The 27,915-nt window shown below is 37.9% G+C and overlaps 2 protein-coding genes across 4 annotated transcripts in view; one reads left to right on the top strand and one right to left on the bottom strand.

Moving 5' to 3' along the window:
• LOC110853122 (fat-like cadherin-related tumor suppressor homolog) overlaps positions 1-27,915 on the bottom strand; it is a 116,727-nt gene that overhangs the window by 61,654 nt on the left and 27,158 nt on the right. For all 3 annotated transcript variants that reach the window (XM_035854506.1, XM_035854505.1, XM_022101363.2), the window contains exons 3-7: positions 21,213-21,282; positions 3,692-4,066; positions 3,437-3,621; positions 2,430-3,357; positions 519-640 (exon numbers count right to left, since the gene is read on the bottom strand). In XM_035854506.1, coding sequence (XP_035710399.1) covers positions 519-640; positions 2,430-3,357; positions 3,437-3,621; positions 3,692-3,973 — 1,517 coding nt within the window. In that variant the 5' untranslated portion in view covers positions 3,974-4,066; positions 21,213-21,282. The remainder of the gene's footprint in view (positions 1-518; positions 641-2,429; positions 3,358-3,436; positions 3,622-3,691; positions 4,067-21,212; positions 21,283-27,915) is intronic.
• LOC118436379 lies at positions 24,458-26,714 on the top strand. Its single transcript, XM_035854362.1, has 7 exons — positions 24,458-24,790; positions 24,851-25,052; positions 25,113-25,224; positions 25,283-25,571; positions 25,627-25,918; positions 25,994-26,169; positions 26,238-26,714. The coding sequence occupies exons 1-7, from the start codon at positions 24,458-24,460 to the stop codon at positions 26,712-26,714; spliced, it is 1,881 nt and encodes a 626-aa protein (XP_035710255.1).

The raw sequence follows: 27,915 nt of genomic DNA on the forward strand, positions 1-27,915 counted from the left end.
TAGAACCTGTAGTGTGAGTTATTTACTTATGCAAATGATTTATGACTCAACTCTAAAGAGCTAACCTTCCTTAAGAAATATGAAGGAGAAGAAGAATAAATGGATTAAAGAGTCAGCGTCGAGTGGGGGAGGAAGATGCGGCAGATGAGTCGTCGCCACCACCAAAAGTCAAGTCTTTCGGAGAGAAATTCGAATAAATGGTAAAATGTACTCGAGAGATTTAGCCTTGCACTTTGCATACTTTCCGCAATAATGGAATTGTCAGAGAGAGAAATGTGGATGCGAGAAGAGCGCAGGAAGTGAAGGTGAGTTGATTCCATCCAACTTATTAAATCAGAGAGAGAGACTTACGCAGATTTTACTAATGGGTCACCCACAAGGTTTCGGAAATTTACATAATTCTCGAAACCGAAATCAAAATTTACATAAAAATAAATAAATCGCGAGAATATATAATTTTCCAATATTTAACTTTCCCTCGAAATGTTTGAACAACAGATTTATTATTTTATTTTTACCTGTAATAAATTTCTGAATTTCTCCCAATATCTGCATCTGCGGCGGATATTTTGGCAACTTTGGATAAAATCGGGGCATCCTCGTTGACCCCGATGTCGTACGTTTGGCTTTCAAAGACGGGCTGTGAAAAAGAGAAAAAAATGACTGTTAGATACATAATTTATTAACATAAATTTACATTTACAATGTGAAGGAAATTGCGTAGACTTGGTGAAAAGGAAAACTATTTCCTGTCCATGGTCACTCACGGCAGGAGGACTTTTTGCCAGGTTTGTTTATATTACTCATTTATTTTCCACCTTGTTGTGTTCTTGACATTCATTATTTCGAAACGAGATAAATAAACGGGGACACATTTTGCACAACAAGATTTGCGAAATTTGTATGCATTTATTATTATCATTATTTTGGCGAAGACGAAGCAAAAATGACAATGCAAAGTGAATGGGTTGGACTGGATAAATGAAGGAAACAATAAAACAGCGAGTTTATTCTTGTGTATGAGTAAAAGTGGTGGAGGTGGAGAGATAGATAAGAAATGATGGTGGAAAATGGACTTTTTGCACAACTGTAGACAAAAGAAAGTACAAAAAGAAAAAGTCAACTCAGCAGAGAAACAAAGTGGCGAACAATAGAAGCGTTTAACCTCATACATGAAGAGATAATGGATGACAGGCGTTCATAAATATTGGCAAAAAATTAATTTCAAGAAGAATTAATACGAGAAATAAAATAATTTAGAAAATCAGGAAATTTGTTAGTAGTATGTACTCGAGTTGTGTCAACTAATAAAGCGGCTTTCGTGCATCTGTCTGTACTTTTATTTTTATAATTGCATTTACTCCAAGAAAATAAAATTGGCGTTCAACCGTGCAAACATTTCTAAGCTACACTTTCTGTAAAATTGACACAAAATCTGTACAAAAGAATTGATTAACAAAACTTAATCAACGAAATTAAATAATTTAAAAATTCACGCAATTTGTAAAGAATTTTGTGGATTCGATTGTGTCAAAAAATTCCAGTTGGAATATCTATAATTTTAGTTTCATAACCAAATGTTCTACGAATAATAAACTTGGCGTTCAACTCGTCCAAAACCTGTAAGCCTCATTTTCTGTAAAATTGCGACCAAATCTGAACATGAGCCATATGTATGTACATGCATCCCGTGTTTTTTCTCTCTCTGAGAAAGATAATCTTCTCCTTGGTGAAAGTCGGGTGAGAGTGAAATATAGGGAAAAGTTGTTGTCTCCTCCTCTCCCGTTACGGAGAAGAGGAGTGGATACGAAATGTAAATATTGACACTCAACTTTCTCCTGGAAGAAGAAAAGAAGAAGAACTTTCTTCTTCTCTCCAGCAGACAAACCACGACCACGACGTCCACATCCGCTCATAAATACTTACGAAAGGAGAACAAGGTAAAGCTCTTCTTCTTGCCCTAAAAATATGCTCCATTACGTTATTACTTATTGGCACAAAAACTGGACTGGACCGAACTCAAGAGCAGTGCAAGCAAAAGTTTGTGTTGGCCAGACGAAAATTATGTAATATTAGTATTCTCGTAACAGAATTGACATATTTTCAGCTTGGCTTATTTCACTTTGAAATGTGCCAAACGCATTAAGCTACTTTTTCTACTTTTTTCGGATTCAAGTGCTTAAAACTTCTTAAAGAGGAGAGGGCAGTTGTAGCAGGATTTTGCAGTAGAAATCCAATTTTGGTAGGTTTGCAAAAAAACTCATTGAAAAAATAGAAAATTGAGAAATGTGCAAAAAAAATAAGCCACCTTGATATTCGCACGTTGCAAATATTTATCAAAGATAACATTGAAAGTGTAACACGACCAAAATAAATCATAAAAAAGAAGATCTCATCTGATTACATAATAATGAACCATTCTCTCCTACCTGATTGTCATCGACATCAATCACTCTCACGAAAACTGTCGTTTCCGCACTGGTCAAAATAATTCCGCCATTTTTGTCCTGTTGCTGCGCCACCATCATCTTTGGACGTTTGGTCGTCGTTGTGGTCGTCGTTGGCGTCGTGGTCATTGTCGTTGTCACTCGTTTATTATAACTTGGCACATTGTTACTCGTAGTTCTAACAGTTACACTCTTCACCATGTCGACATCCACGTTAATCTCATTTATTTCCTGGGATGATGAGGGTCGGTTTTTATTCCGACGTCTCCCAGCACCACCACCACCACTCCCACCACGCACCCGGTTAGGCTTGCCCCCACCGGATCGCGTCACATTACTCGGAGTGAAGCTCGTTTTCTTGAGTTTTTCGTCTCTCAGAGTTCGTCTCAAGGGGGGAAAAAGGGTCGTGTCGAAAGAGTCGGTTTCACTTTCTATCCGGCTACTTCCGTTTCTCTTTCTCCCCCTGCCCCCACGACGACCACCACCACCACTAAAAATATCGTCACTGTTCACATCATCGTCTCTCTTCTGTTTAGTAGTTCTCCTCGACACTTTGCTATTATTCTTCTTATTTTTACCACCACTGACACCGACACTGTTTGCATCCTGGACTAAACTAAATGGGTCTCGGAGCGAAGTGTCGTCTCCGAAAGGGCTGCTTTTGTCTGGCGGTGGTAGTAGGACTTCCTCAGATATGATGAACATCTTGGTGGCTGGGGGTGGTTGGGGTTGACTTTGGTCTGGAGGGGGTTCAGTCTCATGCTCTCCTTCCTCCTCAAACAGCAAGTCTGACGACGACCCCACGAGTGGGAAAGCTTTGGCGAGTGAGGCATTATTGAAATATTGTTTGGGGTGGTGGTGATCCAACAGATCTGCTTTTACGCCGAGTTTGTACCATTCTTTGAATTCACTGGATTTACATAGTGGGAGAAAAATGTGTTATAATTTAAGAAGAGTGCGCTATAATTTTTAAAGTTTTAAAAAATTACCGATTTAAAATTCGATCATTATTTCGGACCCGTAAAATGAGAAAGTTAAAATCTCCAATTTGCAAGGATTCAGACCGGAACATGGAATAGGTATCGCCGGATGTTATGCTGTAATGGACGGGTCGTTTGGTAGGGTTCCACACGCCCATTTTTAGTTGGGGACCGGTAGATGATGATGAAGGATTCTGAAAGTTTTTTTTCGAAAAATTGACACATTTTTCTTACATAAATTTTAAAAAAAAATCTCCAACTAACCTTTCCACCCGTGAAAATCTGTTCCCCCGTGTACGGTAAGATGAGTGTGGATCCGAGCGAATTTTCCGGAACGGTGGCATTGTACGAGGGCTGTGTGAATTTGAAATCTTTGATGTCGTCCTTTACGCTGCCCTCACCATCGCGGAGTGGTCCCTTGCTATGTCCACTTCCGGTCGTGGTGGTGGTGGCGGCAGTGACGATGATGAGGAGCCAGCACGGGATGATGGCAACCACCACCGCCACCGCAGGGATTAAGGGTGGGTGTGGTCGCCGCATCCTCATATTGACGGGAAATATGGCCCACCTTGGCTGCTAAATTTCCCACTTTTCGTCCTCATTCTTCCGCGTGGGACGTTTTTGAGGCAATTTTTTATTCTGCAAGGTATAAAAAATGACAATTTTGAATGATTTGTACGACGCAAAAATTAAAATTTTATGTAAGAATTAAATGTTTGAATTAATTAGATATATTATTTTTCATTATTTTTCATTTTTTTTATAGATTTTACACATTGAATGTAGGAATAGCTTGGTCTGATTTTTGCCTTTAATGAATCAACCCATAAGTAAAATAGAGTGAGATAAAGTGTAACTAAATTCCTGCATAATTAAGTAATTAACATATTTAATTAATTAGTCAACCATGAATGTAGCTTGGATTGGATTTGATTGAAGGTTGGCCACGTTTAGAGCTAATTAATCAATAATTCCATTATTGATTAGCCTTTCTTTCTTTCTTGAAAGTAGACCAAATCCAGTTTATGCAAAATAATTATTTATTAAGCGTCCCTGTCGTCTTCCTGCCCCAAATTTCACTTTATCTCAAGAACGCGTAACAAATAATTATTGAATTGCACTTTTGTTTCAGACAAGACTACTCTTGTTCATTCTTGTCTACAAAAAATATAAACATTTGCAAGTATGCAAATTTGCTGATCCCAATAATGACTGAGCAACTTTGCAAATAAAAGAATCCAATAAATTGAGACGTTTGACGGTTGAGTGTGAGTGTAATTTGACGCTAAAATTGCGACTGCGATAATAAATCTAAATTGAGATCTGAAGCGATTATGATGATGTCACTGGCTCTTATCGGCCACATATTTTTGACAACAATGCATGCAATTTTCCGTTATTTTTCACATGCGTGCAAACGCAAAATGAGATTTAGTCATGATCCTCACGCATTTTACGCACAATTTGCATTGTTGTTATTGTGTAGCTCATTGTAAGTATTCTTTTGCCTCCTTATCTGTGATGTCATATCAAAAAAAAAAAATATGTAAATTATTAAGTAACGCATTTTACATATGCACAAGTGGTTTTATTTCATGTTCCCGTCAAGTGGTAGCAATGTGCTTTTGCTGTGTAAATATGAGAGTGAGTCAAAAAGTAACAAATAATCTGTCTGCTTAAAAAGTCAGTGTCATGTCATGGAAATGTCGATGTCAGTTTTTGCATTGATGGATGGATTGGATTCACTCTGTAGAAAAAAAATGAATAACAACGGCACGTTATTATTCTGCATTTGACTTGTGACACACACCAACCATCACAATGAAAAGTATGAGATGCATAAATACTTGTGCCATGAATCGATCGTATCTGGTTGTTAAATCTTTGTACATAAATTTAAGCTTTTAGAGAAGATCGAGTGAATTGAAGAGAAATGTATGTACGAAAAAAATAGTGCACATGTCAAGAAGTAAGTTAAGCTGCAGATGCCAAATGTTTAAATAAATGTCAGTGCCACAGGTACAGGTAACAAATCAAAATTATACAAACCACTTGGAAAACCGTGGCAAAAATATTAAATGGGATTTCTGAAGAATTTTTCTTTAACAAAAATTTTGACTGAATTTTTCTTTAACAAAAATTTTGACTGAATTTTTGCCAGTTTTTGATGCCAATTACGAAAAAGTTTTAGTTACAAGTTTCGACTAGAACTGGTGGATATTAGGAGAAGCAATTATCTGTTGCTAATAATCCCATCTTGATAAAGCTTCCTCAATAAATTAGTACTTACTTACTCCTCACACTCCTTTTTTTGCCCGGCGTGTCAATTAAATCAATTTGTCCACCTCGACACTTTTATTATTAACCAATTCCATTATTCAATTCTTCTTCACCTCATCACTCGTTCGTCTTGTGGTGTAAATCTTGTCGAATAATTTATCTCCATCACGTCACCACTTAAACTTGTCTAATTGACATTGTACCGTTTTGTACCAGGCCAAAAATGGAAATGCTCACTTTTAGGTTTCCATCCAACTTTCTTAACGGCGTCCCGTTATTTGCATCTTTGTACTAAACAATTAAAAAATTATGCGATTTTACAAATTATTCGTGACGCTGGATTTAGTCAAAGCCATATTTGAAAAAAAATAACTGGGCACGTTTCTTAAAGAATATTCAAATTCAATTTTCTTCTAAACAAAGTTCTCTCCGCATGCAAATTAATTTGCGACAACTTGGCACCACCAAATATGATTAAGTAGTTAAAAAACTGCGAAAATTATATGTTAAAAAACCACACCACGCTTCACTCGGCAGCAGCAGTAGAAGGAGCTCCAAGCTAGCAAAACAACACATCAACGTGTCACTCATCACTGCATATTTTGTGACACAAGAGAAAAATTAACAATTCATTGTTAATTAACTTTTTTGTTTTAAGAAATTAAAAAACAACAATGCACTTCGCCGAAGTCATATTTCATTGTGCGCCATCATATTCAATTTCATTCACCTCACGACGAAAGAAAGAAATTTATTTATTATGCATGCAGCCAATGCTTTTTAGGACAAAAAAATACACAATTAAATAATCCAGAATCAATCTTCGGTGAGAGACGAGCTGGAGCAATTACTGGGCCAGGTTTTTTTATGTATAACAAAGTCCTGATTTTTGTACAATGCCAATTAAATCGAGAATTGGTTGCACACATGCAACTACTGCTGCTCCTGTGATTCAGATGCAGATTTCAATAACACAAGTGCAACAGAGATGAATAAATAAATGCAGACACGAAAAACACAATGTCCTTACAGAGTTTGCACTCAAGTAAATTAACGCACTTATGTACATTTGTACACTGCCTGCACTGCTGCAGAAGTGGAAATGTATGACTTATTAAATTCAAAAATGCAAATGAACCTCGAGCCAGTAAAAGCCGGCTATTATGCTGTCAGCTAAAAAGCAAGGCGAAATACTGCTGCTAACTGAGTAAATGTCATGTCAAATGACTTCTCCGTCGAGAAGATGGAGGATTGCATTGCATCGCAAACTGCAAAAATGTTTGGTTAAAACTTTACTTGTAAAATGTGTGGCATTCGTTCTGGTTAAAAAGTTGGTTATAGTTGTGTCAGTGCCATGTTTAATGAATGTTTTTAGCTGCCTTGTTGTTGTTATGTCTCTGCTGCTGTATGTATGAAAGCGTGTCTGCATGTATCGTGAATTGGCTGGCTGGCTGGCTTTACTTTATGACAGTAAATAAATAATACGGAGAGAGATACATTTCATTTGAGGGCATGAGTTGCATTTCACATTCATTTTTTTAATGGCTGGATTGCAATCAGATTTTTAAAGGGTTGGGCAGCATGCCGTTTTTCGCTAAAATGTAATACTTATGTACGTGTGGCGATTATGATGTGATGGGATGGGACAGGAAGTCGTAATAAGGGAGACTTTATTATTGCAGTTGACACGAGGGTACTCGTGTTAAAAAGGAGGAGAGATAAGGTCTTTTTTGGTATTATTCTGGAGATATGGGTGTAAATATGTATGTATGTAGAGCATTTTTTAGAGGTGGGTGGGTGGGTGTAATAAAAGAATGGTATCATTTATTTTATGATGCCATTGAATTGTGCGATTAAATATGAATGTAGTAATCTTTTACTTATGGTATAAGTCCTGGATAAAAATTTGAGATGCATTTTTTGAGGTTAGTAATGTGACACCAGGTGAAAAGTGAGCCTTTTTGGTGTTGGTGTGGTGTGACGTAATTGTGGTAAATTATACAAATAAGTGATTAAATTATGTTATGATAAGAAATAATCACATATTTACGATAATAATAACTGAGCTATATTTAGCGATAAGATAAGACCATTATCATTTTAGCTTGGATTTATAAATTGAGAAATTAAATTAATCCTAGTTTCATAAATATTTAAATATTTGTAAACTTCCGAATTAACTGAATAATTATTTTCCTTACACCGTTTCTAAATTGTAATTAAATTAATTTCATAGAGCTAAAATAAATAATTTCCACTTTTGGAATGAAGTTCTGTCGCGAAAAATCAATAATTTTCACCAAACTTGCAAAATATTTACTGCTAGATTCCATGTTTTAATTGAGCCATTCTTTATTCATGCCTTGTACCCCACAAGTAAATTGTTAATCAAGGTTAAAAGGGGGTCATATTTGGTACGTGTTCTGCTCCTCAGTTGCAGAATCGCATTACATTCATATTTACATATGTAGCTACGACTTGATGATGAATGGACATTATTTGCATGGGAAACGCGTAGGACAAGAAATACAATTATTTTAGCACTGTTTTCCGACCTTTTTATCATCGTAATTTTACAGGGGTGCATATTTTACTTAAATGCGTGCACATTAAATGCGTGGGAGGGGTTCGTCGGATTGAATTCCATTCATTTCATGCTTCACTTGATGTTGAGTAATTTCATTTGCTCATTAAACTTTGTATTTATTGTGTATTTTGGTTGAAAAATGAAATATGGATGGGAAACAGTCGTGTCGAAATTTAAATCAAAATTGCAAATTGTAATTAAAATTTGCATATGTATGTAAAGTTTTTCTTTGCAAAAATTTGGAATCTTGAATTTCAGATAATGATTCGCTAACTTTTTCAATCTTTAATTAATTATTAGCTCACCCTGCATAGCACGGGAGCTATTGAATTCCTCTTGTCTGTCCGTCCGTCCGTCCGTCCGTCCGTTGACGAGTTTTTTGCATCAATTGATGCTGATTAAAAATCCCCTTGTCCGTTATAGACTTGTTTGGTCCCACCATTGATATAGAACAATCCGAGCGCAAATGGTGCAAGTTAATTCAGCAAATAGATCGAGATAGGACTATAATTTTGGAATAAGTAGCACCGTTAGTACCGAGCAATTGGTTATTAAAAATGATGCGTAACAATTGGGCCATCTGTTTCCCCCCAAAAATCAATGATGCGTAACAAGTGGGCCATCTATTTCCCCCCAAAAATCATGTCAATGAAAAAAATCATGTTCTATTTGTTCGATTATCCTGCACCATTAATGCAAAATTATTTGAAAATTCTATTCTAATCTATTTGCTCCATTATTCTGTACCATTGACGCTAAAATATATAAATTTTATACTTGCGGTTATTCAGCACATTTGGTCTAAAGTTAAATGAAAGTAATTCCGACATTTTATATATTTTCCCGTTTGTATTGCACCATCGGTTCAAGAATGTATAAGAGTCATGATCTATTTTGTCGGCTTATTTTGCACCTTCAGTGCTAACTTCTGTCTAAATAATTATGACAGGGTGAGCTACTTCTAACGTTACTACGGTTTATTTTAAAGCTCAAAATCCTTTTTAATCTGTAGAGACGTCGAGATTTGCCATTATCCGCCTGTCGAGACACATTCAGCAATTAAATTAAAGATTGACGCCTCCCGTTTCGCTATAAATCACACTTATCCATTAAATTCGTTTAACCGGTGTCTGATGAGAGGGATGATTATTCATATATCAGACGAAGTAGTAGTAACAAATTAATCATGTTCCAGTTTACTGCATAACAAAATAACAACGGAGGTTAAATACTTCTTTAATAGAGGCGACTAATCTAATCTTTTAATAGTTTAAAAATTAATTTAACTATTGAGATAAATAATCGTTGTGTAAGCGTCTGTGGCTCCACTACTACTAATTTAATTGGCATTTGACCTGGTTCGTAGCCAAATAAAAATAAGATAATGAAGTAATAATCACTCGAGTTTAAGTTGACATTGACCCCATATGTATGTAACTTGTCCACATTGACGACGACAAGACTGGACAGGAATAGAATTAAAAATAATTTTATGTCTAGTAAATACTTTGCGAAACGTTTAATTCAAGGTTGTGAGTCAATTATTGTTAATTTGTAAATATGCATACTTTGTTTGGTAGTTGAGCCGTTGTTATCTGTTGCATGTAAAATATGGGACATGGAATCTAATATTTTCATAATTAATGATAATCAACTAGTAGCATTTTCAATTTGAAGTGAATTTTTAAATGAAATTCGTTTTCTAAATTCCTGTCAAGTTTGTAACGCCAATATAATTTTTCATATAAAGTTTACACAATTTTGAGACAAACAGTTCCAGAATCTTTAATTTATAGAAAATATCAAATATTTATACTTTTACCAATTTGGCATTTTTGCTTAACAAAATAAAGTACAAAATTTGTGACTTAATTCGTTACAGATTTTGCCAAAATCATATTACAAACAATTGATACGGATTTATAAGACACACTTTTCAACATAATGTATCTTCACTTCCAGGACTTTCAATTCCTTAACTTTCTTTGTTATTAGATATCCCGGAATTTTATTGAAATGAAAATTTTGATTCTATTTATTGTTAATTTAATTAACTTAATTATTTCTTAATTATACCAAATGGCACTTCAGATATAGAAGGACTGAATATTTCATGATTTTTAGTTCACCTTAAAGCCATATATTTATACCTTGCACCTTTAATTTAGGGTTAACAAACATATCGAAAAGGTTAGGTCATTCAAGTATTTAATCTAGTTTAGAGGAGATACATATAAATCCATAAATCATTCCATGACTTATGGATGGATTCGCTCAGAGACGAAAATTATTGTAATGAATGTAACGTAATGTTTTATGTGTTTGATGCAATTAGGATAATGTACTTTTGTTTGTCTGCTGAGCAGGTCTTGTAATTATAAATAGTACACTGATCCACCGACCGATAAATAATTTATAGTCTGCTGCCTGGGTGTGGGTGCTTTATCCCTAATTAAGAATGAGTCCGTTCATTCAGCAGATCAGAAAAGTCTGTCTCTGTCTGAATCAATATTACATAATTTGGCTTGATTAACCTCCATATTAATTTCCAGAACAGAGTCTACTACATCATTTTTATCTAAATACTCGCATGCGACAAGAATTTCTATATTAATCTCAGAAACACTGTCACACCTTAATCACACTCAATGGGACAAAAACTTTATTAAAATTTAATTAAACCACCCAACCAAAAAATGAAAATGTGACTCTATATACAACAAGTCAAAACCTAGCCAAAAATTGCCACCCAATCCAGCCATGCATGCGAATAAATGAGTCGTATTGTCTTTTTTTCGGTTGGCGTCATCATAATAATACTATCATAATTGTTGTTCTTGTTGGTGCCTCCTTTTAAAAAACGATATCATGGCGACAACATGTTTTGCTCGTTAGTTCGTCGTAATAATAACTCCCACTCAAGTCATTCCTTGTCTTGCACATTTGTTTCTTGCTTGTTAGCCTCCATAAATATAATATGATCACGATTTCACGGATTCTTCTTAACTTCGTATCGTGTGGTGGTCCTAGTTATTTTTCGACCGCACAGTTGTCTCCTAATGGGAAGAGAGATATGTACGTAATAAGATTCACATTTTATGAGAAAGGTGGCCCCAGGTTGAGTCAAGTGGGACACACATGCAAAACTATCTCCGTGCCAAATTCTTATGCAGAACACACAAAATTTCCCCTGCTCCACACAGTCCAGTTTAATCTAGAGGCATAGTTTTACTAAGACGACGACACGGGAAGGGTGAAGAAAGGTCTTTCGTTTTAAAATGTGCTCTTCTATTCCACACGCTATGAACCATGCCAGGCCACGACGACCCAGTAAGAATTATACCACCAACCACCACACGGACTCTGCTGCTGTCCTTGTCAAGAGACAAGGAATGATAATGGAAGGACGGAGGATAAAGTAGAGACACGCATTAAATATAAATCCTTCATTGTACATCAAATGGAATTAAGAGATAAATAAGAAACAAGACGGAGGGAAATTTGGGATGAGGTGAAAGCACGAAAAAGTAGAGAGAGAGAGAGAGAGAAAGTTGGGCAGAGCAATACGTAATAAGAGATAAGGCCATCATGGTCAGTGAGGTGGATTACGTATTAGATTATGTAAGTACACAGCAGAGATTAAGATTGACGTAGAAATTGGAGCGGAAATCTACATCTTGTAGTGCTTCATTTTTAATGAGAAATACACCGATGAAAACATGTTGAGTAAGAGTGTAGTAGCCTCAATTATAGGTTTGCTTTGACTTTGAAAAATGCAGGTTGTCCCAAAAATTGCAAAAACTTTGAAAAGTAGTCGTACTAGGAATGAAGTATGTATCCGAGTCGTGTTGACTTTTTGGTTTTTAAATGCGGAAAGTTGTGCCGTGAGAAATATACATTTTTTATCCCCTCGTGGAACTGGATTTGCAGAAACCCTCACCTAGAAAAGATGCTTCTTTATTCCCATTAGGGAAGAAAAATTGCGGCAATATTATTCAACCCACCCACGAACGAACCAAGCACCACACCCGGGCACTACTGCCCTACTACCTAGAAAAGGAGTAAAAAACACCCCAAACATTTTTATTCCGACGCAAATCAGCATAAATTTGACATCTCCATGCACCCAGCAAGTAGACAGGATTGAATTTTATTGTTGTTTTAGTACCACAAAATATTACACCATTTATATAAAAAAGTGAGGGAGGGAAGGGAGCAAAGTGACGTAATGAAATGGAATGAAATATAATATGCAAATCGTGGCCGCTACATTTCCAAGAGTTTTGCTTGCTATACTTTTACATATCTGAACTTTTGCCGGTGCGCCGCATTATTTTTGAGTGCTTAACCAACCACACAACAATTTATGGTGAAAGTAAAAAGGTAATAATAATAATGAATTGATTGGAGTCAATATACACAATTTTCGTCCCTCAAAGTTGGTCTTTTCCCTGGCAGAATTAATAATTCAGGTCATAATTCACATCTGTTTTGCATGGATGGATGTATTGTTGGTTGTGTTTCGTACTTGTTCCAACTTTCACTTTACTCCTCGATGATAAATTATGGGGCGTAAAATAACTCGAAACTACTCTGTATGCAACCGACCTTGTTATTTTCTAAATTTATTTCATGTTCCACCGTGCAGTGCGATGATTAAATATTCGCCTAATAATTCACCACACATCCAATTATTGGGCTATAAAAGTTGGAGCGGTTTAATTCATTTATTTCCCTGCAGTCGTCGCGTCTTGACCAGTCTTGACTTTCTCCCCGTCCGACCCTTCTCTGTACCTCCTTGTAAATGAATTTTACGCCCAAACCAACCCAACTGTTGTTTAACAACACAGCACCAACCCACGGAAAAGGCAAAGTCAAGCCAATTTCTGCGTTTTACAACAAGGCATAAATTGCTCCATTTGTTGATCTCTCTGAGCAAAGTCTCCCGGCCCAAAAAAGCAGGCAGGCGGGATCACTATGCAAAATTATTTCTCTGCCTTTCGACATCATTTGTATGCCTGCATGCACGACTAAATAATTCCTGTTTCTCTCTCTTTACTTTGTGGTTTTGGTGGGGTGTAGATTGGATTGGATTGAGGGAAACACAGAAGGTTGCACATTTCACGGACGGAAAGAGAGCAACAGCATGAAGGCAGCAGGTTAAAGGTTTGTTGGTTGATGGGTCATAAAGCGGGTGGTGGCAATTCCCTGCTGCTTATGGTCGGGTCTGGCCTGGCCTGGTCGCTTGATATTATTAGTGGAACATTTCCCAGGACAAAGTATATGCTGGATGGATGGACATTCATGCATAAATAGGAAAAACGGATGTAAAGTAAAACTTTGGCGAGCGAGCGTGAAGGCAACTTTTCTTCATCTACCGTGTGTTTTTTTTCTACGTACGTGATTGAATCCCTGTCCGGACAGCTTGTGTGTTTCGTGTTTTGAAGTAAATTCCGTTAACGTTAACACATTCCGCGTCGCTGTAATGTAAGCAAGATCCCCGCAGAGTGTGTGCATGCATGTGGATCGAGGAAGTGAAAGTGGTTTAGTTTGGCTTACTGGGTGAAAATAAAATAAACAAATTTCTTGACTCGAGTTGTGCAACAAATTCACTTGTCGCTCATTTTTTCCCACTAAACACATCCAATCGTTTGTCTCATGTGTTTGAAAGGTGGGGGGAAGAAGTTGAGGAAAAAAAGTTGGTTTTACTTTTTATTTTTTGACGAGAAGCAGATGTAGGGATTGAAATATGGATGGATGGAATGGATGCGGTGAGAGAAAGTTGGAGAGAGAGAGATTAAACACGTGTTTGTACCAATTTTTCGGCACTATTTTACGGTGAAAGTTTTCCCTCAAGAAGAATTTATATCGATAATGTGTCTCGCTTTCACTTCGTGTTAGGATTGGGTCTTTTCTTCTTCTACGAGACATTACTAGGTCACGAGGAGTTCAACGATTAGGTTCCTCAGTGACTACTTCCTACACCGCGAATGACGACACATCCGCCCTACCAATCCGCACATCAGAGGGGAAAAAGACTGATTAAATGTACGAATGTGGTGGTGGTGGTGAGTCAAAGAAGAAGGTGGTAAAATCATGTGGGAATTTCCTTTTCCGAGGAAAGAACCTGTTTACAAATGTAGCTTTCGCTGTTGGTTTGGTATTCGGCCCACTCGTGCCGAATTTATCAAAGGGTTAATAATTGAAAGGGGCCACATGGTAGGTATCTAGAGAACGTGGAGGGTAGGAAGTTAGTTGGGGAGGAGGCAGGAAAAGGAAGCGAGAGACGCGGTATATGTAATAATATAGAGCAAATTTACGAGTTTTGGCTCACACAGAATTCGTAATGGTGTGTGGAAGAATTAGAAGCCTTTCACTTTCATCTTTAAGCTCCAACTCGACGAGGAGAGGAGAAGCGGATGAAAGAAAACAGGGATCAATTTCATATCCAATCAATAAAAGAATTAATCAAGAACATCGGACGACATATGTACGACGACGACGACAGGAAAAAGGAAAGCGTGGCGACGACTATTCATTCTTTCCTGGGTATCTTTCTTCCCGATAAGTTTGGGTTTTGTGGTGGTGGTGGGTGTTGACTTGACTGTGGGCATGTATGTATTTTCAGGTGGGTGGATGAGCAACTTTCACCGGAAGGATACGCTAACACAGGGGAGAAAGGTGTATTTCTTTAATACGCGTAATTTGTTAGGCATGCAGTAAAGTAATTCTAACTAATCTACTTTTTCGTACCTGACAGCCTTTATGCACCTTAATTTCAACAATACATGTTTCCAGGATGAAATGAAATTAAGTTTTTTTTATGCAGGTGACATTTCGATATAATTTCTTTCTTCTCATGTAACTTGGCTGAAATGCACAATTCCTCGTTCCTCCCTTTTTCAGTTTGGCGTAAAGAGAGAGAAGATTGACGTGAGAAAAGGATTTTCGTCTTTGAGGCGGTTTTCTCCCGTAAAATGAGTGAGTCGCGATTACCATTATTACAGATATTCGCCTCTCTGTGTGCACAGGACGTAAGTGGTTCGCTGGCTGGTCTGGTTTGTGTGGCTGCTTTCTCCCTGCACACTAACTAACCATCAAGGCAGGCAATATGTGTATAATATTCGCTATATGTCAAATGCCACATGGAATTGGAGGCATCATCACATATTGAGTTATAAAGTATTATTATCCTATATCGGGACCTGCACAAATACATAAAGTGGCCAAGTATGTGCATAAATGTATGTATGTGCAGGCAGAATATGATATTTCAGTTCAATTTGAATGGATGGATCGTTTCATGCCGTAACTTGTACTTATTTATTCAGACGAGGAGGAGGTGGCGAGGTGAGCATGCATACATGGACGTAAAAGGAACCGGAATCAAGTGGTAGGCAGCCGACCATTATGTAGTTTATTTCGGCAGAAATAAAGTATAAAGTTGGAAAGGCAATTGAACAAAATGTAGTTGGGCATGGTTTATTTTGAGCTTTTCCAATTTCGTGATGATCGAGGAAATGATAATGACAACGATGTGATATGGTATGTATGATAGTGCAACTTGGTTGAATAAGTGTCAGTAAAATAAAGTAGTGAAAGTGGTATGTAGATGTTTTGCTACTGGAAAATATGGTGGGCATATTTTAATGTAGGAAATAGTAACGAAAACGAAAGTTTGGAGTGATGATGGGACCAAATATATGAGATTTAACTACTTGGAGTTTGATACCTTTGGTTGGATTGGAAATCGAAATTTAACACACGTCAGCCTTCAAGAAAGTATGTTAGAAAAATGTGCAATGAAAAAAATTGTATTGAAAAATTTCAATAACAGTGTGAAAAATGTGTTGGAAAAATGTGAAAAATCCCTATAAATTTTTTAACGAAGTAAATCACTAGTTTCAAATTTTGCTTACTTTACTTGCTTAGCTAGGATGCCGAATTACAAATAATTATAAATTTTTAATTTTAAAATAAATTGTAGATACTCGTTTCCCTCTTGGTTTTGCGGATTTTTATTTGCCCAGTATCCAATTGTAACAAGAAGCGCTTTACTTGTAAACGTGTGCTTTCTAATGGTAGCAGTTTTATACGCTATCTTTTTTACTGTGTAATATTAACTAATCCGAAAATCGGGAGTGATGATGAGATCAAATATGAGATTTGAACTACTTGGGGTTTGATACCGGCTTTGGTTGGATTGGAAATCTAAATTTAACAAAGGTCAGATTTCGTGGGTTAGAAAAATGTGTTAGCGAAATACTTAAATCCCTATAATTTTTGTAATGAATTAAATCGCTAATTTCATATTTTGCTTAACAATGATGCCGAATAGGAAATAATTATTAATCCTTAATTGTAAAATATAATATAGATATTTGCAAGTTCGGGGGCGTTAGATTTTTACGAAATTCAGTATTTTCGTTGATAACATACAATTTATGATTTAATTCGTTTACAGATTTTTACTATCTAAAATGCTCCTCTATATATCTGCCAACGTCAAAAGATTTTAGGCGAATTTACTAAACTCATTTTTCCAACATATTTTTAAGTTCTTCGCAATGTGAAACACATGTGGAAACCTAACTTTCCTCCGCCACTATTTTACAAATGGAGAAAGTTTCCCTCCCAGTAAACATACGGGATGTATACGATAGATGAGCTCTGTATGTCCGAGATGAAAGCCATGCCACCACAAAAATTTTGCAGAGTTTGCAAACTAAATAGTTTTCGTGGTTTTGTTGACTGGATAGCTTTTAAATTATTTTCACTAACCAAGCATGTAATTATTTTAATTTTATAATTTCAAACATTTTCATACTTTCCATTTGTATTCACGAATCAGTGAAAAGTGACAAACAGGAAGGAAAGAAAAAAATAAGGACACGATGATTTTTTACACTTATTTTAAAATTGGAGAATGGAACCGACATTTCATTTCCCAAGATGATGATGAGAGACGCGGTGGTTCTTAGAAAGCGAAACTATTATTATATCCTATTCATTCGATCCGATACGTGAAATTGGATTCTCGTCCCCACATCTTTTCCGCGACTGCATGGATGGAAAACAAGGTGAAAGTCGGGAAAGTATTGGTTGGTTGACTGGCTGGCTGCTCGGTAGTTGCAGAGCACCACACCTGGAGAAAGTGAAGCGAGAAACTACACGAGGGAATTGGGTGAAAGGGAACCAAACAGATAAATTTTTCACACCTTTCTCCACACAAAACCGAACCACAAACAAGCATCAGCAGGGTGAAAGCGGGCGGGGTGTGTAACTAACTAGTCGCATCTCATGTGGAACGGGTTCCACTCTTCCGAGTTGTAAATTACTTGGTAGTTGGACTGATGCTGCCATGATTAAAACATGCCTTTCCTTCTTTTTGATGTATTGGATGGTTCGTTTAAAAAGTTGGGTTTTTTGTGTAGAAAATAAATCAAAGAGAAAAAAATGCTGTGAGACGAAAAAATTAAATTGTAATGGATGCATCTGTTTTAAAAGAGAGAGATAAAAAAAATTCATACACGCATTGAAAAATGTGCAAATTTTTGCAATTTGTCCGATTTGGCAGTAAATACGCATCTGTATTGAAACACAGACATACAATTTTCATACATGGATTGCCAAACGTGTTAAAAAACCATGCAAATTTTTGCAACTTTGTCCGATTCCGCAGTAAATATTCAGAGGAGGAATGAAACCAAGCGAGCCATTCGTTAAATCCGCACCTTAACGGATTACACGATTAGAATAAAATGGAGAGCACGTTCACTAAGGTTGTTAAAGAGCTGGGTGCATGCTGTTAGTTAAATTAGCACGGAAGCAAAAGCCTCTAATTAATTTAGCCTGGCCTAATTCACACTCACACTCTAAACCATTATGCTCTCCTCCTCCACCTCCTCCTCCTCCTTCTTCGCAGAGTGCTGTCGAGTGGTCGTGGAAGTTGCGATGATGCAATCCTGACATGACGAGAGATGCATGCCAAACAAACGAGTAAGTAACTGGATCGGCCTTCAAGTTCAATAAATTCGCAATTCCGTGACGATCTCTATTCATACTTTGTTGTTTGCAAATTAATTGAATGGCACCACTCGTGGAGACGACGACATGCAAAATTTATGAGGCCAGAATAATCACCAGCTTTATTTATAATTTAGTTTGTAACTAATTAATCGTGCAAAAAATTAGAGAGGAGCACAACTCCGTCTGTAAATAAATACAGAAATTCATTTCATCATTTCCGGTTAAGAGATGGACGCGTATAAAATTTACGACCGTTTACGCACCCCGATTGGAATGCGATTCATCTAATTTCGTAACAAGAAGGACTAATTAAATCGCATGGTTAGAAAGAAAGCAACAAATCACTAAAGGGGATCCTCGCACATAAAAAGAATTTGGGAATTTATGTAGGTCCCGTTGCAAATAAAATGGGAAATTATCAGCATTTTACAGCCATTCGAAAATGACATGGCTGCTGTTGTGTAGTGCTGTGCTGTGGCGGACATCACGTCACATAGGAAAAACCTGACCCGTTTATTTTTACTCGCTTTCTTTCTCTCCACACTCATTCGGAGAAAGTAAACGTGAGTGAGTGGCAATAATGTGATTCCTCTTCTGCTTCTTCCTTCGCCTCCCCCGGAAATTGCCTTTCTCCACATTTCGCACAAAACTGTTTCACTCCTTCCACACTATAAAATTCCTTCAGTTTTTAACAGCATGAAAGAAAAGAAAGGAATTTGATGGTGGGTCGGTGAAAGTAGAAGCAGAATCAGTCCAAGAATGGCTTGGCGTTGGCTACCAAACTTGTGAAGGAGGACAAGCAGGAAGAAATGCAACTTTCTCTCTCCGAGATCCGTATGTACCACCCCCTCCCATCGCCTCGCTCCCTCCTCCTCACCAGCCGTATAGCCAATTTACTTTCTAATCCTGATTCTGACAGGAAACAAAGGCCTGCGGGAATCCACATCACATCAACGAACGGAGGAAACGAGGAACCAATCCAACCCTGCAACAATCCATCCACACCTATCATCCGGAGAAGAAGAGGAGGGTTAAAATTGGGGGAAATTTTTTAGATGATAAAAATGTGAAGACTTTCACTTCATAAATTCATATCGCTATCCAGTAAATTGATGATTTTAAACGATGACTGACACCTTACACAAAATAACTCTTAAAACAAATCCGGAAGAGAGGAGTGATGATCGGGAAGTAATAAATTAAGCGAGCGTAAATAACGGAATATATGTCATCATTTATCCAAATCCACGTGTCACGAGTGTATTTACTGATATTCTGGATCATTTTTTACTCTATTTCAGCAACTCGTCCTCTGCTGTTAGCTTCACTCAACTTCTTCTTTCTTCCTCATTTGGCCCTGGTTTTTATTTGTTTGCTTACTTAGCTCTCTGCCAGAGGAGAGAGAGTGATGAATGAAGTTGGCTAAAAATTGGACAGCCTTTTATGTACGGGTTCGGAAATTAACTGATTTGTTTGTTGTTGATCATCAACGTGTGGTTAGAATGAGGGAAAATGTTCCGACAGAGGGAAGGAAGGAAGGAACAGAGTGTGGATTGTGTTTTTGGGTGGGCTGCTGCTTACATTTTCTGATGCTGAGCTGTCTATTAGTAGTGGATCGGATGCAATTATTTCTTTTTTTGGGGGAATGTCAGTCACTGTATACAACGGTTTTAGTTAGTGTATTATATTATGTAACACACTGCTGCTTGGTGCTGTTGGCAGGAACATGGGAAATTACTCTGGAGAACAAATAAACATCATTCAACCCTTCACTTTCATTTCCTATTTGATTTAACTCTTCCTTTTTTGCGAGGTTTTAATGCAGTATGGTTCGTAAATACAAGTAATGTGTATCCTATCAGTGAAATCGTTAACGGAACGGAACAGGCGGAGGACGAGGAGGAGGGTGGAAAATTCAGCCAGAATTTTTTTTCTTGAGCAGATTTTATTTTTTAAAGTGACAAACGAGATAACTTTTACGTCGGGTTGGAAGTGATAACATCATCATTCAGTTTTGTGAATGAAAGTGAAATGCAAAAATTAGAGGGAAATCTAATCAGGGTGAGGAAGACAGGGATGATTTGCTTTTCATGATGAGAAAATGAACTGAAGTTGTGATTTGACAATGGAAATTTATGATATTTTTTCTGATTAATGTTTAATCTGTGCAATAATTATGCCGGTAATGGATTTATGACTGTTTTGTAATAAATAAATAAAATAGATTATTTTATGCAGACCAAAAACAGATTTGCGAATGGTAATTTAGAAAATTGGAAAAATGTTTTTTCGATCTGTCCACCGACTTTTATAATACTTTCGACTACGAACTAATTGATTGACATGATAGAAAACACGACACGAAAATATCCGGTCGTCTAGATTTTTTCTTTGATTTTTTCCTTCCCACTAACTAACCAGCGATCTCGTTTTACTTTGCCAATGTGATGTGTAGCTGAAGAAAAGGATCTTTAAATGGTTCGAGAGGAATTCTGTCTTGCCATTACTGTGTCAATAAAGGGGACGCAAGGAGAGGGTAAATACCAGACGAACGGATGCAAGTAAAACTAAACCAAGCAAAACAAAACAGAGTTAGTAGTCGCAGAGGAATCATTAAATATTTTTGGTTCAGTGAGTTAAGAGTGATTGAAAATGTAATCAAGTCAAGTCCAGTCATACAGACCAACTTTTATTTATGTGGGGCAATGGACCACTTTTCTACGACTCGAAATACATGGACTCCAATAACGTAATGTGAACAGAAATATATTTCTTGTACACCATAAAATTTAAAATTCTAAATTTCAAAAATTAAATCTGTACTTACAAAATTATATCTTTTTTTCTAAATTCTTAACTATTGGCGTCAAAGTTTATCAAAATTTTTACCTTGTAGTTCTCTATTTATTGTAAGATTTCCCAATATCCCATTTTTTTCTTACGGAGATCAGCCGCTAATCTGAAATACAATCAAGAACACAACTCCATTAAAATTATTACCACCACTAAACTCATCCAATCCAATAATCCACTCAGCAAAAAATTCATGACTAAACTCCTCTCAGAAAGAAGGCTGTAAAAAATTAAGGATTCTTGAAACCTACAGATAAAAAGAAGAGTGGGACAAAAAAAACTGTCGCATTGCACGCCACACAATGTTCCATACACAAATCGTGGATTTGATAAAGTCGAATAAGGAATAAGTGCAAGTTGCGAATGAGAAAAGTGAAAAGACGATCCACCAAGAACAGCGTTTTCTTCTCCCGACATTGAGAAATGCAATGCAATTTTCATAAAGCTCTCATTCGTTTATCTAAACTTTTAGCGTGTCATGCATGTCTTGGTCGTCTTCTTTTCGGGGGCTGTGTGCCGTTCCGGTCCGTGAAAGTAAGTGCATTTGTGCGTATTACATTTTTTGTTCGTGTTATGCAAGCAAATGAGACAAGACGGTGGATTGCTGCACGGGCAATACATAATTCTCCGTCGAGGGAAGGAACATAAGACCGACACGACTGTCACGTGGGTGGGGAACACAAGGAAAACTTGGAAAATATGGTGTTTCAAGAATAAATATTATTTTGAGGGGAGGACGGGAGACGAATTTCTGTGAAATGAGGCTCATTTTAATTACACAATGTAAAGTTAACTAATTTCGGAGAATGTATAAGACTTTGTCTCCCTGTGGGTTTAATCAGTCATCATGATCACCGTGTCACATTCCCCGAGTTTAAATTAGAGTCCACAGGTAACGAAGCGTGCAATTGATTCATGTCCTGATTATTTACATAGTTTTAAGGAAGTTGTTAAGCGAAAAAGTGCGTTTTGCATCCCGGAGGAGATGGAACTTCCGGAAGGAGGAAGAGTTTTAGGGTGGAATGTAAGAAGAAATGAAAGCGAGCCTTCTTTTTTTATTTTTCACGATCTGTTAAATTGCTCCGTTAGAGGAAATATATAAAGGTGCTAAATCACCCGTGATAATGAAAACGAAAAAAAAATAAGAGGAAATGAACTCTGAAAGTTTTTGGTTGGGGGGTACAGTTATTTTTAAAACGTGAAGAGTATAAATAATTTATTTTAGTCGGTTCCCCTCTCCTCCCCTTTTCCCGGTGTCTTTGCGTCTTTTCTTAATTTGTTACACCGTTACAGACACGTACGCGTAATGCGATTCTGGTTATATTTAAATTAGTTATTTGCTGAGATACGCATAAGAAATCTTTCGAACTTTGTAATGAGATAGACGATTCGAAACTACAAGGTTTTTTGTCAGAGTAGTAGAAAACCAAAATATTTACGAGGATGGTTTCAAAAATATTCATTCCTTTCCCCCATTTTATTACCATTGCATGCATACAATTTCCAAAAATGTACCTGACTTCACAAAAGAAATTTTAGTACTGTTTTGTACACAATGTAGGAAATTAGTCACACATTCATTTCACAGTCGTAAAAATACCTGAAGATAAGGAGAATCGTGCCCTTGGAGGAGATGGCATTAATTTTAACGTATTTCTTCCTCCCATGCATATCTACGTACGAACCTACTCTCGAATCCGATCTACTGGGAAAAGAGACATTTTTAAAAGAAGAAGACATTTCTCAACGCGTTTATGACCCTTGAGCAGAGTAAAAAGTTCTTTCTTCCTTTAACTGCACATACGTATCTACATATGTAAATCGCACTGTGTGTGCATGACTGTAAAAATTATTGATGTCTGCCTGTATCGATATATCTCCAGTTTTGTCCATAATAATACAAGTCATTAAAAATATAAGAGAGAGTGAGAGATCTATGTGTGTTCATTCCCGAGCGAGTGAGCTGGCTTTTCATGCCATGCGTGGATGTGGATGTGAGTTTCTTTCTTTTTAAGCAGGATTTAAGACTGGAGATGCAGCAAAAAAAAGTTCATTTTTTGAGTAGTGAGTTAACTTAATGTCTTGTCTCGTGAGTGAGAAAACAATAAAGTCTGGAAATAGCTCATCGGGATGGAGAAGAAGAAGAAGATCGTTCTCACTTCATGTTCGGGAAAGAATGGGAAATGAAGGGCAGATAATAAAGGAAAACTTATTATTTCCTCGGCTGATGATGACTTTTAAAAGAAGTCGAGTCGAAATTGGACTGAAATTGAGATGTAAATCAATTCCTTCAGCTTAATCGGAAAGTGTAGTTTAGATTGGTAACATTTGCAGATTGACGCTTTTTCGTAATTACGAAGATTATTACAAAAAGCTTGCTTTTTAACGTCAAATTCCTCCATAAAACCGTATTTTGCATTATTTTCCCATTTGCATAAATATGCGATACGAATTTCCGAACAAGCCGATGATATAAAAATCCTCCATTCTTCTTACATAAGTGGGAAATACTTTATCATGACCATTCTCTCAAAATGATCATTATTTTCCTTTGCCATTCGCAAGCCATTACACGACAGCAGTATCGATATCACGACATGGAATCTACACGAGGCTGAATTTTTATACGATTATTTATTATATAAGCATTGTTATTATCAAATTCTACTACCAAAATCGGAAAGAATTTGGCAGTGACACCACCACCACGCGAGAGGAGGAAGCCAACGCCGTATCACTGCAACGCCACGACTTCCACTTACTTTTATTATTACTGCGACACCCACCCGAGCCAAATGCTGCCGATTATACAACGAGGAATACCAAACCATGAAAGGTAAACTTTTAAAGTTGAGAAACATTGTCGTGAAACGTGACAAAACCGACATGATGGTTAAACCAAAAGGAATAAGACACGAACGATACGGAGGAGAGCGTGATATTCGATACGGATTTAAAACACAAGTCGGCACAAGTACGAGTTAAAACGAGGCGAGGATGAGTTTGACACCAACAAATGTTCGAACCATCAGAGGACGTATTATTATGCAGACAAGTTAAGATGGAGAAAAACTGTGGTACAAGTGCAAGGATTTGATAGACATTTATTGAGTGACGGGACAATATGGGTCCATTTATCAAGGAGGAACATTTAGGTGTGAGATTTACTAGTTGGGTTACCGTTGGTAGCAAAAAGATTAATAACATCAAAATTTCGTATGTAAATTTCTGTGAAATTTTGTCCAGTATGAGCAGAAAACGGTTCCCCAAACACTCTCAGCATGCCTTTCGAACAGTATTTGATCTCTCGTCAACGCGCCTGCTACAAGTCGCCGTTGTCCTACAAGTCACTCGACCCCACGCCAGAATGCACCACGGACAAGTACACGACCTTCTTCCGGAAGCGGTGGGACGCCCTCGCGACGAAGGATCCGTGTCGACGCAACCCTCGAAAAAGAGATCCGCGTGCCCACTGCAAGATAAATCCATTTAAGGAACACCACGCGAGCAAGGCGGATGGAAATGATGATGACAACGTCTGCATCGAGCCGACTCAGGGGTGGATGTCGAACTACAAGAGGGACTTTCCTGTCCCGTACTCGCACAATAATGTGGTTCGTATGAGAAGGGATAAATTTGGTAATTAAACAGTGGTCAAAATAATGTCTGAATAGGATGACTGCTGCAAAGCGCCCTGTCCATGTGACCAAAATTCCATCAAACCACCGCAGATTGACTATTGCTGTCAACCGAAGGAGGAGCTGCCCCCGTTGGACGATATGACGACACACCGCTGCTTCTTTTACGAGAAACCTGTCCCACCGCGACCTCAGAGGCGGGTGGAACCCTATGTTCCGAACCATTGTCCGATGGAAGGTCTGAAATTAAGTGATGAGTCATATTGACCGGAAGTGAATTATCATGTGTTATTTATAGGAGCAACTTCGTACAGATTGGATTTTCCGCATAATAAACGTGTCCCCAATGGTCCGGTGACGGCAGCCGTGACGAAACATGGGATGTGGTCGATGGATCAATTTTCGGAAGAGTGGGTGCAACTTTTAAAAATTGTTTAAATTATTTGCATATTTAACTCCTTTTTGCAGACCACTTTCCGAAGAAACTGAACATTTGACTCAATTTCCACCCAAATGTGACACACATCGTCGACCTATTCTGCCCAGAAATAGTCTCACTTCTGGAACCGGGTTATTTGCCAAAGCGTCGGAAACATGCTACCAGTATGGACCGAAGACGGTGAAGTATCCCCAAATTCCGGACTGGGTGTTGCAGGATTCAGTCTGGGTTCCGCCATGTCCGGAGATGGACGATTGCACGACGTACAAACATTTCTATGTGGAACATCCCCTGCCAAAGTATCCTCCAAGGAGTGACGTAAGTTTGAAAATACTTGATACGGATGATTAGTTAAATTTTACCCGATTTGCAGGTCATGACCTCTCCCGGGGCCATCCCATTTCCCACCCTAAACAACATGTGGTACACTTGCTGTGATCCGAAAGTAGAGCAACGCACGCCCGTCGAACTCAAGGATAACGATCCCTGGCCGTACGTCAAACCTTGCCCGATTCGATACCAAGATAATCTTCAGACCGATCCGTGTGCTCCGTTTCGAGACGAAACCACGCAAAAGTTTGACTTTACTCCGAAACGGAATTGTTCTAAAATTACGAACTATGCGCCTTGTCAAGGATACACGCCACCCATTCAACCCTTCAATGGTAATTCACAATTTTAAAGGAAAAAATGACCAGTACATGCAAATTTCGACCTACATATTTTTTCTTGTCCAAAAGATGACACCACGAACCGCATCTCGTTCCGAGCCTATAATCAAACCGAGTACAAAAACGCCAAGTTTAGTGCTGGCAATACCTGCGGAAAAGTTTGGGGTCCGTTTCAATGTCCGCCAAAAGTGGATACATGCCTTCCCCGATTCCCAGCGCCATACGGTCATCCGCTCAAACCATTCGTAATACCCCACAATTAAAGTGACCTCATTTACATAATATTTCCTCACACTTTTTCCATTTTTCCCAGACCAAACAATGTCCCTGCGGCCCATTCGATGACCGATCCACGTATCATCACGACTTTAAATTCCGCAGCAAAGAAATGGTCCGTCTCCTTGAGGAGGAAATGTGCGAGACGATCTCCGTCCAACGGGGGACGTCGCTCTATCGCCACGACTACGTTTTGCAAGAGGGTCACCGTGCCGAACGGATGCCACCACCGCCGAACAAAGGGGGTCGCTGCGTGAACCCGTGCTCCTTCCAAGAAACCGACACCCTGTATCGGAAACAATTCAGGGACTTTTGGAAGATGGGGGATCGCAAAAAGCTGGAACTTTATCGCGGCAAAAGAACCGATCCGGCCGCCATCAAGAAACAACGCGAAACGGAAGCGAGCATTGAGCAGGAACCGTACGAAATTATAGCAACACCGGCAGGAACCACGGTGCAGGATGTGTTGAGAGACTTGGAAATGAAGCAGAAAAGTAATAATTGTGAGAACTAGCGTAAAGTAAAATATAAAGAAAAATATAATGATACTGATAATAATAATAATTTTGGAAACCGTGACGCACATTTTATGAAATAAACGAAGAAACCAATAATAAGTTGCTGAGCATATTTTCTTGTATGTACACAAACGCCACCAAATTACGACGACCAACGCCACACCAATTTCCCCCATGTCACTGAGGGATCAATCTCTCTCCTCGGGATCGACCCGACTCATTTATTTTATTCCTCGAATTGGAAATGAAGATGAAGAGCGGAGGAGATGACAGACCGACAAGGAACGTTCTTCTGAAGAAATTCTTCTTCTTCTCCCCAAGAAATTTGTTATCTTACTTCTCGACCCGACCGACCGACACTGCTCGTGCACACACACAATTTATATTGACGTCTTGTTAACTCGCTTCTTAAATCTGGTTGGAGAGAAGAAGAGAAACCATATTTTTCAACTCGGATCATCAGATTCGTTAGCATGTCAAATCTTCTTAAATCTTTTAGGCCCTGCACAAAGTGGCAAAAGTAATATGTAATATGTACATAGTACATATGCTACGCAGCATGTAAGAAGATGAAGAGCGATTGGATATGTAAAATGAAATGAGATGACAGCACCAGACTAGCTGAGAAAGAGAGAGATTTAAATAAATGGATAGATGACTGTGACGATGATGGCGATGTGAATTATGGCGTGGAAAATAATTTTCTCCATTTCCAGAGAGAAAGCAGTCCCAGGGAAAGTGGAGAAGCAAAGCAATTGCTGTGTCAATATTTTGGCGTAGAATACAGTATGTGCTTCAAATTGATCCTGTTTTCTCGAGTGGAATCCAATCCATAGATTTTTCCGTACTTATTAAACATGGGAAAATATTATGTAAGTGGTGAGTAGTAGTTTACCAAGTGGAAATTATCGGATGGGTCGATACATAAGTATTACGACAGTTGTTATACTCTTGTTTTCTGGATTTTGTTCTGGAAGTGATCGATCTCATCCTATTTACTTACAAGGAGCTGTTGTTTCGTACTTGCGTGTGCGTGTGGAACATAATTATTGAGAGAGAATCATCAAAACTGAGGAGATAGCAGAGGAGAAAACTAATGATATGCCCTATTTTCTCCCATTTTCGAAACACAAAAACAGCCCAGGAATTTGTGGTGTGTACACCTGTTCAATTCTACTTATCGTGCTCAGTCTGTGT

This window comes from Folsomia candida, unplaced genomic scaffold (assembly GCF_002217175.1).
Source record: "Folsomia candida strain VU population unplaced genomic scaffold, ASM221717v1 Fcan01_Sc008, whole genome shotgun sequence".
NCBI lineage: Eukaryota > Metazoa > Arthropoda > Collembola > Entomobryomorpha > Isotomidae > Folsomia > Folsomia candida.